The sequence below is a fragment of the Ascaphus truei genome, chromosome 9 (genome assembly GCF_040206685.1).
Source record: "Ascaphus truei isolate aAscTru1 chromosome 9, aAscTru1.hap1, whole genome shotgun sequence".
NCBI classification, from domain to species: domain Eukaryota; kingdom Metazoa; phylum Chordata; class Amphibia; order Anura; family Ascaphidae; genus Ascaphus; species Ascaphus truei.
This window is the reverse complement of record NC_134491.1, coordinates 31,872,325-31,887,062: the sequence shown is the minus strand read 5'-3', so window position 1 is coordinate 31,887,062 and position 14,738 is coordinate 31,872,325. Positions and strand designations below refer to the sequence as shown.

At 42.3% G+C, this 14,738-nt stretch overlaps 1 protein-coding gene across 4 annotated transcripts in view; it reads left to right on the top strand.

The window, feature by feature from the left end:
• The window catches only part of LTK (leukocyte receptor tyrosine kinase), a 97,391-nt gene that overhangs the window by 57,093 nt on the left and 25,560 nt on the right, over positions 1–14,738 (top strand). For all 4 annotated transcript variants that reach the window (XM_075614296.1, XM_075614295.1, XM_075614294.1 and 1 more), the window contains 8 exons: positions 2,346–2,444; positions 3,451–3,603; positions 5,764–5,874; positions 7,656–7,842; positions 8,384–8,474; positions 9,489–9,553; positions 10,605–10,734; positions 11,827–11,924. In XM_075614296.1, coding sequence (XP_075470411.1) covers positions 2,346–2,444; positions 3,451–3,603; positions 5,764–5,874; positions 7,656–7,842; positions 8,384–8,474; positions 9,489–9,553; positions 10,605–10,734; positions 11,827–11,924 — 934 coding nt within the window. The remainder of the gene's footprint in view (positions 1–2,345; positions 2,445–3,450; positions 3,604–5,763; positions 5,875–7,655; positions 7,843–8,383; positions 8,475–9,488; positions 9,554–10,604; positions 10,735–11,826; positions 11,925–14,738) is intronic.

Below are 14,738 nucleotides of genomic sequence, written 5' to 3'. Positions count from 1 at the left end.
CTAAATAGGGTTGCCAGGTGGCGTCTCCAAAAATACTGGACTCAATGGTGAAAGGTGCGTCAGATCACTAAGTCCAGGGAGGAAAATACCGGACACATACATGTCCAGTATTACAGTACCTCTCATTTTTTACTGGACAGAGTATCCAAATACAGGACAGTCCAGTTCAATACCGGACACCTGGCAACCCTATACCTAAAATGTACATGAATTGTCTCCTGCCCTAACTCTTTTTATTCCTCCATGTCCTGTATTTCCTGCATTATTACTTTTCTATTAATTTTAAAAATGTAAAAACTAAGAGTATGGGGCAGTGCTGGCTATGTAGGGGCCATCCACAGGTATGGTCTGGAGGGGGCTTTACTCATCCCTCCCCTCACCCATTTTTCTCATGACTTCATTACAAGATACCAGGTCCAGAATGAGTTGCACTTGTGGTTCCTGTGCCAACACCAATTACATTTTAAAGGAATAATAATTTGAAAGTCTCACTTATTTACACATATACAGTACATGCACAAAACAGGTTCCATGACAAACACACACATATATATATATATATATATATATACATACATACATACATACATACATACATACATACATACATACATACATACAAAACAGAAAGAAGCACCAGTTCCGTATATAAAATGTAGAGTGGATATTATTATATAATAACTAGAGTAGTCTTAAACATTAGTCTTTAAGACTACTCTAGTTATTATATAATAATATCCACTCTACATTTTATATACGGAACTGGCGCTTCTTTCTGTTTTGTTTTTTTGTTTATGCTATTGGTCAGGCTCGACCATATAGAAGCTTTGCCTAGTCCGTATAGACTGTTCCTATGCCAACACCAGCATTTCATCTATACACTATTCATTCACTTATTTGAACACTCACTTTATTTTTATTTTAAATACTTTTGTTATAATACATTGCACACTATCACTTATCAATCACTCACTAGCGCTTCTATTTGTTTTTATGTGTATGTGTGTATATACATGTGTGTGTGTGTGTGTGTCGTCTTCAGCCCTTGTCGATCCACTGCCGGATGAGGCCTCCCCAATGATCTTTCATTTGCTGCTATCGCACGTTTTTCTTCTCCGCGTTGCTTCAACACATTTTCTGATTTCATCCTCCCATCTCACTTTTGGTTGTCGTCTTGGTCGTTTCATTCCCCCTGAAATTCCGTTGAGTACCATCTTTGGACGATATGTCCAGCCCACGCCCTTTTTCCTTTCCTCGCCCGTGTGATGGTGTCACAGACTTTTTGTTTGGTTCTCGAATTGTTTTGGCGAATTTGGACCCGCAGCGGATCGGCCGGTACCTTTAGTTCGGGTATTTCAGCGGATCAATCACAGAAAGGGCGATTCGCGTTTCGCAGATTTTTTTTATTATTATTACCAATACACTCCGCGGATTCCGCAAACGGATTTGTACAATCCAATCTGTGGAGTCTTTAGAATCCATCAACAGATTGCTGAATCCGTGGATTTCATTCTACAAATCCCGTCCACGGGTCGTATCCAATGGTAATTTTTTTTATTAATCCGCGTGGGTTAAAACCAAACAAATCCGTTTGCGGATTTTACACCGCAAAATTCATTTTGGGGGGGGGGGGGGGGCATGCGAGAAAATCCGGGAAACGGATTTGGGTGGATCTGCCTGTCTCTAGCGGGAAGGTGGCTCCGGGTGTTCAGGAAGACGTGTACCGGCACTTGTGCTGGTACAGTAGGTTCAACCATACTATGAAAGCTTGAACAATATGCCCAGCTAAAGTGGGAAAGGTGATGCCAAAATTCAAATGAGGCCGACATGGCAAGTAAGGCCTCAACCCCCAAATATATATAAATATATATTATTTTTAATTTCTTTATTTTTATATTGATTTCCTACCATAGGTTAGATTCCTCAAGTGACAGTACGGGTTAGCGCACCAGCTATCTCTCATTTAAGTCTGACCCGATATGTCTTACTATTTCCAGCAGACTTATTTGTGTAAAATGATGCTCAGTTAAGCAAAATCAACTGCAACAAATTGCTGAACATATGGCGTTGATTAGTCTGAATGTTTATTTTTCTTAGTTGTAGATTAATTATAGGTTGAGATACGTTTAAACGGACCAACATTGGTGTTCTTCCTGGATAAAATGATAGTGTTCAGAGTTTTAGAAACCTCATAGGTTTCCTCTTCAAGTGGACTGTTAAGTAACCCGTGAGGTTTTGAATCTACATTTCTCCAAGACCAAGAGGATTACTAAAACGTTGTACCTTTTCGACGTTGAAATGTCCCAGGTTGTGTGTCTCAGTCACGTTTAGGTCCTCTCTCATAGGTGGGAACGCATCACAACTGGATGACATCACTGCTGACGGACAGGACGGGGTCTCATTCGTGAATCAGATTGGAGAAATCTTCCTACCGCCCTTGGCCGGTGAGTCCAATCTTTTTTAAACTGAAAATCAGAACTGAGCCCAAATCCCAAAGTCATAGCGCTGAGCATCTGACCCCTTCTGCCTATTTTCTGCATTAACTGCTCACGGATTTGCTTTGCAAAGAAAACAAAAGGCTCGGTGAACGAAGTGTGATGACACAAGAGCATACGGAGTACTATTACTTTTTAATTTATTGTCCCAGAGTACCACTACCTTTTTACTTCCATACTTAGGGCTAGATCAGGGGCGGGCAACTCTAGTCTTCAAGGGCCACCAACAGGTTTTCAGGATATGCCTGCTTCAGCACGGGTGGCTCAATTTTTGACTGAGCCACTGATTGAGCCAGCTGTGCTAAAGCAAAGCTTTCCTTGATCCCCCTGACCTCTTGGTGGCCCTTGAGGACTGGAGTTAGCCACTCCTGGTTCCTTTGTCAACCTTAACATCCTTTAGTGGATAGGCAACGCTATGAAAACGGTTCATTTGAATATCTTTTAATCAGGTGATTATCACTAATGTCCGTTGTAGCTAACAATATGCTCTTTACGGGAGAAAACATGGCCGAACGTTATGTTATTGTCCTTTGAACATACATCATGAGGGTGTTATTCTATATTGTCCGGAGCAGCTGCCCGGGCTGTTTTCATCTGAAAATACCTATTTACGTTTATGGGGTTTTCGGGGAAAAAATGCTCTGAACAGCCAGTTCAGAATGTATAGAATTGGCCTCTTAGTCTTAACGTAAGTTAGGTTAACACTATGTCAAGTGTGTGGATCTGGGCTTTAGAGAGTTAAAAACAAAAAAATATGAAGACTGCTACACACTGTGGAATTGTACACGTGTAAATAAAAAGCAGCGGTACTCTGGGTGCATAAATAAATGATGGTGGTCCCCTATACCATATAGAACCAGTACACATCAACCATTATGTCTCAATTGCCACATAGGAAATAATACCCACTCGTGGTCCAAATCTGAAAGCTTTGACATGTTTTTCGTCTCTTTAGTGGTGGATCGCCACGGGGAAGTGCAGATTAAGCTGTTCTTAAACTGCAGCCACTGTCATTCTGAGAGCTGTGAGAGGGATCCTGAACACAAGAGGATAGTGTGTCTCTGTCAGGCTGGCACTGTGCTAGCCAGCGATAACACCACATGCATAGGTAACAGGCCTCCATAACGCGGCATGTGGGGTTGGAGGATTGAGCGCGTGTTGACTAAAATATAGCTTGAATTTCTTTGCCATTAAATTGTATAGCCGGTATATACAGTGAATTTGTCTTGCCCACGCTGGAGAATATTTGAGTCCTTTTATTTGAATGAGGTTTAATCAATGCCTATGTCACAAAAAAATATAAGGTATAGGCAGCACTCAGTATTATATACATTTAAGGGCAATATATTGAATAAAGGTGCACAGGAACACAAAGAGGGACCACAGAAGCCCTAAAAAATACACATACAAAACCCAGCACTCGGGCAGAGAGTAATAGATCAAGCACACACAAGTACATCAAAAAGGAAAATATTGTACTGAACAGAAAGAACCAAATAAGCATACATAGAAATAGATGCAGTGCACACACAGGATGAATAGATATGTCAATGAAAGCAAGCCCAGTGCATGCACAGGCTCACTGATAGAAAGTAACAGTCCTAGGGGAATAGAAGTAAAACAGAGTAGTACCCGAGGGGGTGGGGGGATGGCACAGTGGAGTGAGAAAACAGAAGAAAAAAGAGGAGGGAAAAGGAAGAGAGAAAGTTAGCACAAAAGGATAACGGGGGCAATGTTTCGGGGGGGGCGGGCCCCTAATTCTGGCCTGTTCCCACAAGATTAAAAGAATTCTGTGGTACTTCCCTTGGTGTCCTCTAGTCTGCCTCCCTCTCTGAAACAGTCCAAGCAAAAAAGAAAAAGGGCAGTCCCAAACAGATGATAAATAGAGGAGACAAACCCCCTCAATAAGCCAATGCCTAAATGTAAAGAATCAACCTTACGTGCAGCCAGAACAAGCTCTGTGCGATCAGAATAGGCAAAGGCTGTAGGCTAAAGAACACGATTAAAAGGTAAAGACACAGGCAAATGAACCCATGCACTGTGTAGCTGAGGCGTCCATGACTTTTATTCAGCCCGTAGCTTCAAACAATACATATTTAAGAAAGAAACCAAATAAGCAAACAGCCTATCCCTGTGTAAGGACTAACTCGCTCCCCAGTCCCTATCTGCAGGGCTGGGAGGAAAGGCCTTTTTCCAACATATGACCCCAAAGTCCAAAGATTTACCTGTAATTAAGGGGGCTCTTTCTGTCAGACTGTGGGTTGTGTCTGTTGGGGGGCCACCCACTGACGGGTTCCAGGGTTCACTGCACCCTGGATGTAGAGGGTCTGGTTTCAGGGTGTCTTGATGGCAGCACAGTCCTTCTGTGCTCAAGACAACTTCTCCTGTGAGTCCTTTGCTGGCAACATTGTCTCTCTGTGCTCAAGAGATCCCGTGCAGTTCCAACAGGAGGCTTTTCTACCTGTCTGATAAGCCAGGTGGAGACTGTTTAATTGTCTCTAGATGCAATTAACCAGCACCCTGCTGGACTCCTCAGTCAGATACAGGCTTCCTATGTGGAGTCCTATTTAGACAGGGGTTAAGGCCCTGTAACAAGTACAAATGCAGTACACGCTAACACTAAGAAGATGGGCAATGTTGTTGAGAGGGAAGTGGGGGGAGGTGTTGGCCTTATTGAGCCAGAAGAGTGGGAGCACATTGACTTATTGAGCCGTAGTGTGTGTGGTGGGAGCATTGACTTGTTGAGCCGGAGAAGTGGGGGGGGACATTCACTTAGTAAGCAATAGTTGGAGTGGGGGGCATTGGATTGCTCAGCGGGGGTACAGCATTGACTTGTTGAGTAGGCCCACTTTTAATTTTGCCTGCGGAGAGAGGTAGGAAACACCGAGCCCCCCAAGCCTGTGAGTCTGAAACACCAAACCCAGCTGCCCTCTTGTCATCGACCCTTCGTGCAGACAGTCTGTGAGCTAGACCTGTGTCTTTGTTTAAACATTGACCCACTGTCAAGGATAGTTTGTAACAGAACCATAATTTAACAGATCCTACTCGATTTCGATTTACGACTCCCTCTTTCCTAAACCCTTATGTCTCCCTTGTTTCTATGCCGACTGTGTTTGCCCCCTAATACTTCTCCTGTGGGGATGTTGCATCCCTCACCCTTACATCCTCACCCTTACATCCTCACCCTTACATCCTCACCCTTACATCCTCACCCTTACATCCTCACCCTTACATCCTCACCCTTACAACTGTCTTTATTTCCTTCCAGCTCCCAAAGGGCCAGTTGCAGATAGACAGCTCTCGCTACCACTCATTCTGGCCGTCCTCATTGCGACTGTCATACTTGGGGTAATCTTCGCCTGCGGAAGTCTGTCTTTTGGTAATTATTAGCAGGATGCAGCAAAACGGACTCACTCAGCTATCATTTTTTATTTTGACCTTGTAAGCCCTTTCAAAATGATTAAGATCTGTTTTCACCCCAAATACATTTTTCTAAAAAAAAAGGAGGTTCTGCTTTACAACTTTGGATTTCTTAAGGCTGTGGATCAGACTCCAGAACTGACCATGTGGTTATTAAATTGGTGTTATTAAATTGGTGCTAAGAGAGTTGTTTGCACTATGCAATTCTTATTCTAAGTATAAAAGATAACACTACGACATGTTAGCAAGTTAGAAAGGAAATGGTTTATATAGAACAATGAGAACAGCAACACCTTCCCCGAAATCCTTCCCTACTTACCCATATTGCCACATGTAACCATTCCACATTCACCATGATGACATAAACAGATACAAAGCACCTTGGGTGCTACTACAGCGTGAGGTCTCCCGGAAAACTTACACTACAGCGTGCGTTCTACCAGGAAACTACAATATTGCAATAAAATTATTACACTATAGCGAACTACAATATTAAAGGAAAATTAATTTATTAATTGAGCCATATAAACTGAAACTACAATATTAAAGCAAAATTGAGAGCTAAATAATTCATACTTTATTTTATTTGAATCATATGTTGTTAGGGTAGGGATTTTTGGGGTAGGGGCGTTTAGGGTAAGGGCTTAGGGTAACGGGTTTTATGGTAGGGGGTTTAAGGGTAAAGGCTTGGGGTCGGGAGTTTTAGGGTAAGGGTTTAGGGTAGGGGGAATCTAGTGTGCTTACAGCTACTCCAGCTGAAGCAGAGCGCCATCTAGTGTAGACCGCACCCACAATTTGGCAGAGCACAAATATCCTGGTAAACCTTGCGCTATAGTAGCACCGAACCTCGATACGTTGACTTTCAGCGATGTTCCCAAGGACAGATTTTAGCAGCCAGTTTGCTAGCTTCATTATATAGATCCCTTTGCTTTTCTTTGATTCAGTTGTGGATTGGACTTTATTTTTCATGGTACGAGAGAGCAATCTTCTCATTTTCTTGTGGTCCGAAGCAGCAAGAAAAAGATCATTTATTTGTGTATAGGTAAAATTGCCAATGTTTCAGAACCAGCTGATAAATTTGTCAGGAAATGTATGACACGCTTACTATTTGGTAAAGATCAAGTGCAGAAAGACATTGTGACCATGTGCCATACTTTGCCATTGGTGTACCTGGTTACCTGTAAAATGTACATGTGACATGACAGAGGACCAACGTCATGATAATTGAACGATCTGTATGACCTGATTTATAAATATTAAGACATATCTATCCTATCTAGGATAACACGGATAGTATGTGTGTGTATATATATGTGTGTGTTTGTGTGTGTGTGTCACACATACACACACTGTTGAAAGGATTGACACTCACAAGACTTGCACAGTGAAGCATGAAGTGTTAAATATTATCGAATCAACGTTTTGATTCCCGAATGGAACCAAACAAGACCCTACTCGTGCTCTGTTGAAGAGTCCCATTCGAGGACTGAAATGTTGATTTGATAATATTAAACCTTTGTTTTTTCACTATGCCAGTCTTGTGAGGGCCAATCCTTGAAACATTGTATATCCATCACCAGTTTGTGCCCCAGGGGCAGACGTCTACAGCAATTCTCAGTGACTTTTAGCAATAACAAATGATATTAGGTTAATAGTGTGGGGGCACAGTCCACGTATCAGTGCTGCTCCCTATGTTGGTTCTTCCCCCATGCTGACTGATAGTCTTGGCCCGTATCTCAGTTTACCGCCGCAAGAAGAAGCAGCTTGAAGGAGCGCGGGTCCGATTGCAAAGCACGGAGTACAAGCTGAGCAAGATCCGGAGCTCCATCATCATGACTGATTACAATCCCAACTACTGCTTTGCGGGCAAGGGAGCCAGCCTGAGTGAACTGAAGGAGGTACCCCGCCAGAACATCACTCTGCTCAGGTATGTGTGGGTTACCCCTGAGCACCTCAAGCAAAAATATATCTCGTTCGGAAGGTGCATGGTAAATTGGTTGTATTTTGTTTTAATTTAAGTGCTAAATTATGCAGCTGCTTGGCTCAGTTTGTATTGGTCTAGTATTTTTTTCTTAAGTATTCTTAGGCAGATAACATGAGATAGCTGCCCATGTGCACTAAACGGTGCAATTCCAAAAGACATATTATGGCCTATTCAAGTAAATAGGCTAGAAGTTGTCCTGTGGAGGAGAACTGCTTAGTAAATATAAAGCAGAAATCTTATACAGTATGCTGAATATAGGCGTAGACAAGGAGTTCTCAAACTTTCCCTTCTTGTGGACCACCTCAATGTCAATAATCGCGTTGAGGACCACCAGACTTGCTTAGCTAATATACATGTTAAAATGAACAGCCAAGATCCTGATAAAAGAATGATCTCCACTAGCCTCTCCATTGCCACTCCTGTTACATAATGTGATGTCTACAGTACCTGTCCTCAGCAGCAGCTCTGCTCTTATCCTTTGTAGAGCCCTCGGTCACGGTGCCTTTGGGGAGGTGTACGAGGGAATGGTAGTTGGGATTTCTGGAGATCCCAACGCTCTACAAGTAGCTATCAAGGTCTGTACCTAATTGCTGTGATTTTTCTTTCATTCAAACCAATGTTACGTTTTACTTTCAAGTTCTAAGGATGTGTCTTACACACAGAAACCCAGGAGATAAAAACAGTGGAAGAGAGACAACTCATACTGCACTTTTACCCCATTAGAAATAAGTGCTGCAATAAATCAATCTATATAAAATAATATGCCTGCATTTGCAGCTTTTTTCTAATTGTAATGACTGAATATATTTCAGATTGGACTTCTGAGTTTCTATTTTGCTTTTAAAGTTTGCACACAACCATACGTTGACTGTCTTTTAAAATAACTTCTTAGTATTGAAAACTATACATGCGTGCGAGATTTTTTTGTATGACTGTAACATAATACGCATTTTGCGTGGGTGAAGGGCTCATATCAGTGAGTTTCTGGTCCCCCAAAAATATATTTTGCCGGAACAACTTTGATTTCAATGGGCGAAACTCACTTTGCATCTATGAGGCCTTTGATAAACAAAATTATCCCCAAGTTCGTGTTTCCAAATACTGGAGACTTCGCTGACCATGTGGGACACATTGTGATTCTTCCGAAAGTCTAGCTGTATTCTTTTTATACAGTAGTACTAGTTGCCTGTTTATAACAACCAACCACATTATATGAAAGTCTACAGTATTTCCTGTACATTCTGAATGTGAACTGAATCATGAAGATAAATAATTCATAACATTATTAATAAAATCCATCAAGTTTGGTTCCTTGTGTCACTTTGTGTGGCTTTATTTTATACATAAGAAAACCTGTTCTACAAAACAAGGAAACACAGCTGTGTGTCTTCTACACCTTGGGACTCTGGAGGTACTCATGTCCATCTGGCAAACCTCACCCCGAAAAACCTCATGTGTCTACATGGTCTTCATGGATCCACCTCCGTTTCATGTATGGGGAATAGCTGAACGTAACTAGTGAATTTAGACTAAAGGTTTATCTTGTTTTCTTTACGTATTTTGCTTCTCAATATGTTGGCTTTTCACAGACTCTGCCAGAAATCTGCTCTGAGCAGGATGAGATGGACTTTCTCATGGAGGCTCTCATAATCAGGTGACTGTCCAGCTACTATTCCACCATTATCCTTGTCTAGATGTGGAGGTGCTAAGTAGCAAAAGGGTAGAGGTACCTTTAGGTCAGTGTCTGTCAAATGAACCCATGAAGACATTAGGAAATGGTTTTGGAGCTTGAGTAGAAGTAAATCAGGAAGGGCCCATTCCTAACCTTACGCATTCCGCCACAATGCATTTACTTTACCGTTTGCACGGACAGGAAGCAGCCATCATACTCCTGGTTGTCAGATCTTCTTGTACATGGCTGGAGAAATACATTAGCCGTTCCCTAGCCAGCCAGTTAAATTGAGTTTTGAAAGTCCACAACATTTTGCCCTGATTTTGCCCTGATTTTGCCCTGATCTTAGCTATTTCCTTACGCCACAAGCCTAACCTTTTATATAGGTCATTGCCTGTCATATTGTGTTAGGCTCTTGAACTGCATGAACTTGTAGCTTGAGGGACAGTCTGCTTTTATTCATTTCACAAAAGGGTTCATGAAGTGTATCCAAGGGCTTCGTCCAAAAAAGTATGTCATGGCAGATCCCTGGGTGGGAACCTAGTGGATTCCGGAGCCTGAGTGGGGGCTGAGCACTTAGTAAGGCCCCAAACTGCACCTTAGTGTCAATTACAGCAGGAGCTTCCAAAGTCACACCCCACAATGCTTTGCATTCACAGCAGCAAGGCATTGTGGGTGTGTGACTTTCGAAGCTCCCGCAGTTAGTGACAGCTACACCCCCTATGCTGTCTGCACACACTGAGGTGCAGTTTGGGGCCTTATTAAGCGTGTGTGTGTCCCACCAACTCAGGACACTATACTGCCTGAGATCAGTCAAACAGTTTTGTTAGCGATTGTCTGATGAATAAGCAATAAGATTTATTAATTAGGAGTTCGCAGAAGAAATATTTTCTAGCAGGGGGTGAGCAATGTAGAAAAGGTTGGGAACCACAGAAATAATTCTAAGAGTCTGCTTAGGACCAACTAACAGTATAACCACTGACTGTATAGAAACAGGCCTAACCACTGACTTTGCTCATCCCCTTGTATGCAGTAAGTTTAGTCATCAGAATATCGTGCGTTGCATTGGAGTGAGTCTTCAGACACTCCCCCGCTTCATCCTACTGGAACTTATGGCTGGTGGGGATATGAAGAGCTTTCTCAGGCAGAATCGCCCCTGGGTGGTAAGTTAACATGCGTATATTCAGTAGCACTGTGCATATAAAACAATGTAGATACAGTGCATTCTTTTACCAAGCTGTTTGTAAAGTAATATTAGTGACCAACCAATAGAAATGTATTTTTATATATTGTTGCATTATTTTCTATACACAGAGTTATATGAGCATAGTAGATCTCTACCCTAAAGAGCTCGCATTCTAGAGAGGAAGCCCTTATATGGGTCTAGGACATTTGCCGCAACCAAATCTCCGCCAGCGTTTACTCACTGCACCGCCAAGATAAGCTCTTAACCTTACCCTAAAACCCCTAATCTTACCCTCTAATACTAATGCTACCCCTACCCTAAAAACCTTAACCCCTTACCCTAGACATAGTACCCTAATCCCCTACCCTAAAAACCTTAACCCTTTACTCTAATCCCAACCCTAAAAACCTTAACCCCTTACCCTAAACATAGTACCCTAATTCCCTACCCTAAAAACCTTAACCCGTTACCCTAATCCTAACCCTAAAAACCTTAATCCCTTTCTCTAATCCAGACCCCAAAAACCTTAACCCCTTATCCTAAACACTTTACCCTAATCCCCCGACCCTAAAAACCTTAACCCTTTACCCTAAAACCCCTATCCTTAACCCCCTACCCTAACTGCTATATTAACCATTAAATAAATTTAGCTTGGCGAAGTGGGCAGCGGCGAAGGGGCTGCAGTGGAGGGTCCCTCTTGCACCGGCAGAGGTTAGACGGCCAACGCCAAATGTCCGATTCCGCCATTGTATTGCCTTGAAAAGAGAATGGGTAATGTTATATGAGAGGGGTCAAAGAGAACCAGGAAACTGGTGACCAAGAGACATTAGGGGGATCTTCAATGATGATGATTTGCAGTTGACGCCTTTGCTACAAAACAGGCCTTCAATCCATTGCGGGTTCAGCTGGTAGTGAAAGGGTTGATGATTGGCGCAGTGTCCCCAGCCACAGACCTTGTGTGTGGGATCCAGATATTATTGACTGGACAATATAACAGCCCTGCCCAGGTTTTGTTTCTGTGTCTTTCCTTGTTGCCTCTCCTCCATTCTCACTAGCTATCTCGTTACAGAATCAGCCATCCACCTTAACGATGCAGGACCTGCTGGACATGGCCAGGGATATAGCCTGCGGCTCCAAATACCTGGAGGAGAATCACTTCATCCACAGGTAGAACAGTAACAGCAGGTTGATGCAGAGTGGCCTTATATCCTGTAATGTGCTGGGGCTCGGTGGTCCTCAGGGTTAAAGCAGCAACTCTGCCACTTGAGAAACATGGCATAGTTAGCACTACTAGATATTTGCTCATAGAAATTACAGCAATAATAAAAAGCACTTGCTGTATGAGCACCTTCACATCTCTCAGACAGGTCCACAAACCTGCCTTACCCCCATAATCGGACAGCATACCATGGGTCCACTGCAGCAAAGGATTCTGGGTAATGACATGCAAATGAGCAATTGCAAGACCAGGTAAGACGGCTTGCTCCACCTGCCATTAGCAATCTGTAAAATGCATCCTGAGCACCCACAAAAAGCTGAATAATAACATTTCCAGGGTTTCGTTCCTACAAAATGCCCGGGGTCAGGTGGCCTTATTTTATGTAGCAAAGTAACGGTCCCCTGCTATGTTGTAAGACTGGAAGATACATTGTGGCCTGTCTTATGGAGTCGCATAATAAACATGGGCCAATCTGTTTGCTGTGCTGCACACCTCATTGTAGATTGCACTTCCCGTTACAATGAAAACTGATCACTCGGAAATAAAACATTATTTCCTATTGAGTTCTCCCTGTAGCAGACCAGCCACTGATAGGAAACAAAGGCAGCGCGAGAGTATGGAAACTAAACCAATGTGCACCAATAAACACAGAAATCAAACGTGTCTTTTTTTTCCATTGTTAACACTAATTAACACAGATTTTTTTTTTTCATTTTTTTTTTTTTTTTAAATGGAAAGAGCTAGAAAAACCCTGAAAACCATAAACCCTCATTCTAAAATGAGCTCCACGTTTACATCCAGGTCCCAAAATCCTTTAAACGACGTTAACCTAAATTATCGTCCCTAACGCCCTATCTTCAAAGGATAAGAAAGTAATGTGTAGCCATGTTTTCTGTCGCAAAGAGCAAAGCGTTAACTACAACCGACTTAGTGATAATGACATGCAAATGATGCATTATTTTGGCATCATACAGCCATGAAAGTTCGTTATGTTAACTTGTGCTAACGAGATGTAGAAAGGCCGTTGCTTTTGCATATACTTGTTAACCTCGGAGAATAAAACTTCCGTTCCTGCGGTAACGTCATGTTATGAGCCCTTATGGAACGGAGCCTTGGGGATATACTGTAGCCCTCAGTTATTTCTTGCTTGCCGTGGTTTACTTAACGCCTTTCATGATAATACAGTTTGGGAATTCTTATCTCATAGCAATTTCTTAATCACCACCTCTATGGGGAAGAATGACCATAAATTTCACAGCGCCCGGTGAAGATGACGTATACTGTACATTTTACACCGGACACAAATAAGTAACATTTTCACATTAATTAAGATTGATTCATTTTGAAGAACCTAATAATAATAATTAGTTTTTTTTTTAAAAATAAAAAAACATTGTCCCCGGAGCTGGGATTAACACAGTCCGGGTCCGGAGAATCCATGCTTAACCAAAGGAGAGAAACCATTTTACATGGAATGCTGGATTAAAGCAGCAGTCCAAGCTGCCGTTTTTTCTCTCCTTTAATATGTGCATCAATACAATCCAAGCAATGATAAGTAATTAGCTAAGTTGCTGATCGATCCGTTCTCCTGTGATCGCTGAAAATTTGGCTTGGGGGTTCACTAAATGGCTGTCAGTGCAGCAGAAGAGGACCAAAGATGCAAAGTTCTGTGGGGAAGATCATGTGACCAGGCAGTCACTAGATATAATTGGTGCACTGCTAGAGAGGGCAGGTCTCAAAAAGGGGGTGTGTCAGAGCCTGTTTCAGAAGAAGGGGATGTGACTTTGTAAATGGTTGCTATAGAAACAAAAAAATGCCTGTTACATTATAATACATTAAAAATATCTTTTACAGTGGTTTAAAAAAACAATGCTACAAGTATTTTCCCATAGTACAGAGCTGATTTATTATATTTAAAAAAAACACATGTAGAACATTGCTTGGTCTTCAGCTTTAAGTTATGATGAGGAATACAGGAAAAGTCTCATTGTGCTCTACTCCAAGATCTCCCCAAAACTTAGTGAAAGGGAACGCATTTTGTAACTACAAGCAGGTAACTAGCAGAAACTTTCAAATACAGCACATGAAGGATTTCAACAAGGTACAAGAGAGAACGATATTTCAGAGAAAAGAAAAGTGCTAGAACATCTGAAACTGGAGGGTGGGACGTTAAATGGGAAATGTGAGACAGTACGTCTTCATGGGAAGAGTGGGGGGTCCATGGGGGAAATGTGAGACAGTACGTCTTCATGGGAAGATTGGGAGGTCCATGGGGGAAATGTGAGACAGTACGTCTTCATGGGAAAGTGGAAAATCACCCTGGATAGGGGGAAAGATGGCGGTGCACAGCGTGCCAACAGGTGTGTGACAGGGTAAATAAAAGCCACCAGTTATATGCCTGGAAAACCTATGTCTAGTCTGCAGTGCAGCACTGACTAGGTTAACTTCAGCTGGGAACCTCAGAAGCCCAGACTTCAACAGCCCTTTTATAGTGCAAACAGATGCATCAGAGATAGGGCTAGGGGCAGTGTTGTCACAACAGTTTGAGGGAGTTGAACATCCTATCCTTTTCCTGAGTAGGAAATTGTTCCCAAGGGAAAAAAACTACTCAGTGATTGAGAAAGAGTGCCTCGAAGTAAAGTGGGCAATCGAGGCTTTGAGGCATTACCTGGCAGGAGTCCATTTTACTTTGGTGACGGATCATGCTCCACTGAAGTGGTTAAATAGCATGAAGGATTCCAATGCTAGATTGACTAGGTGGT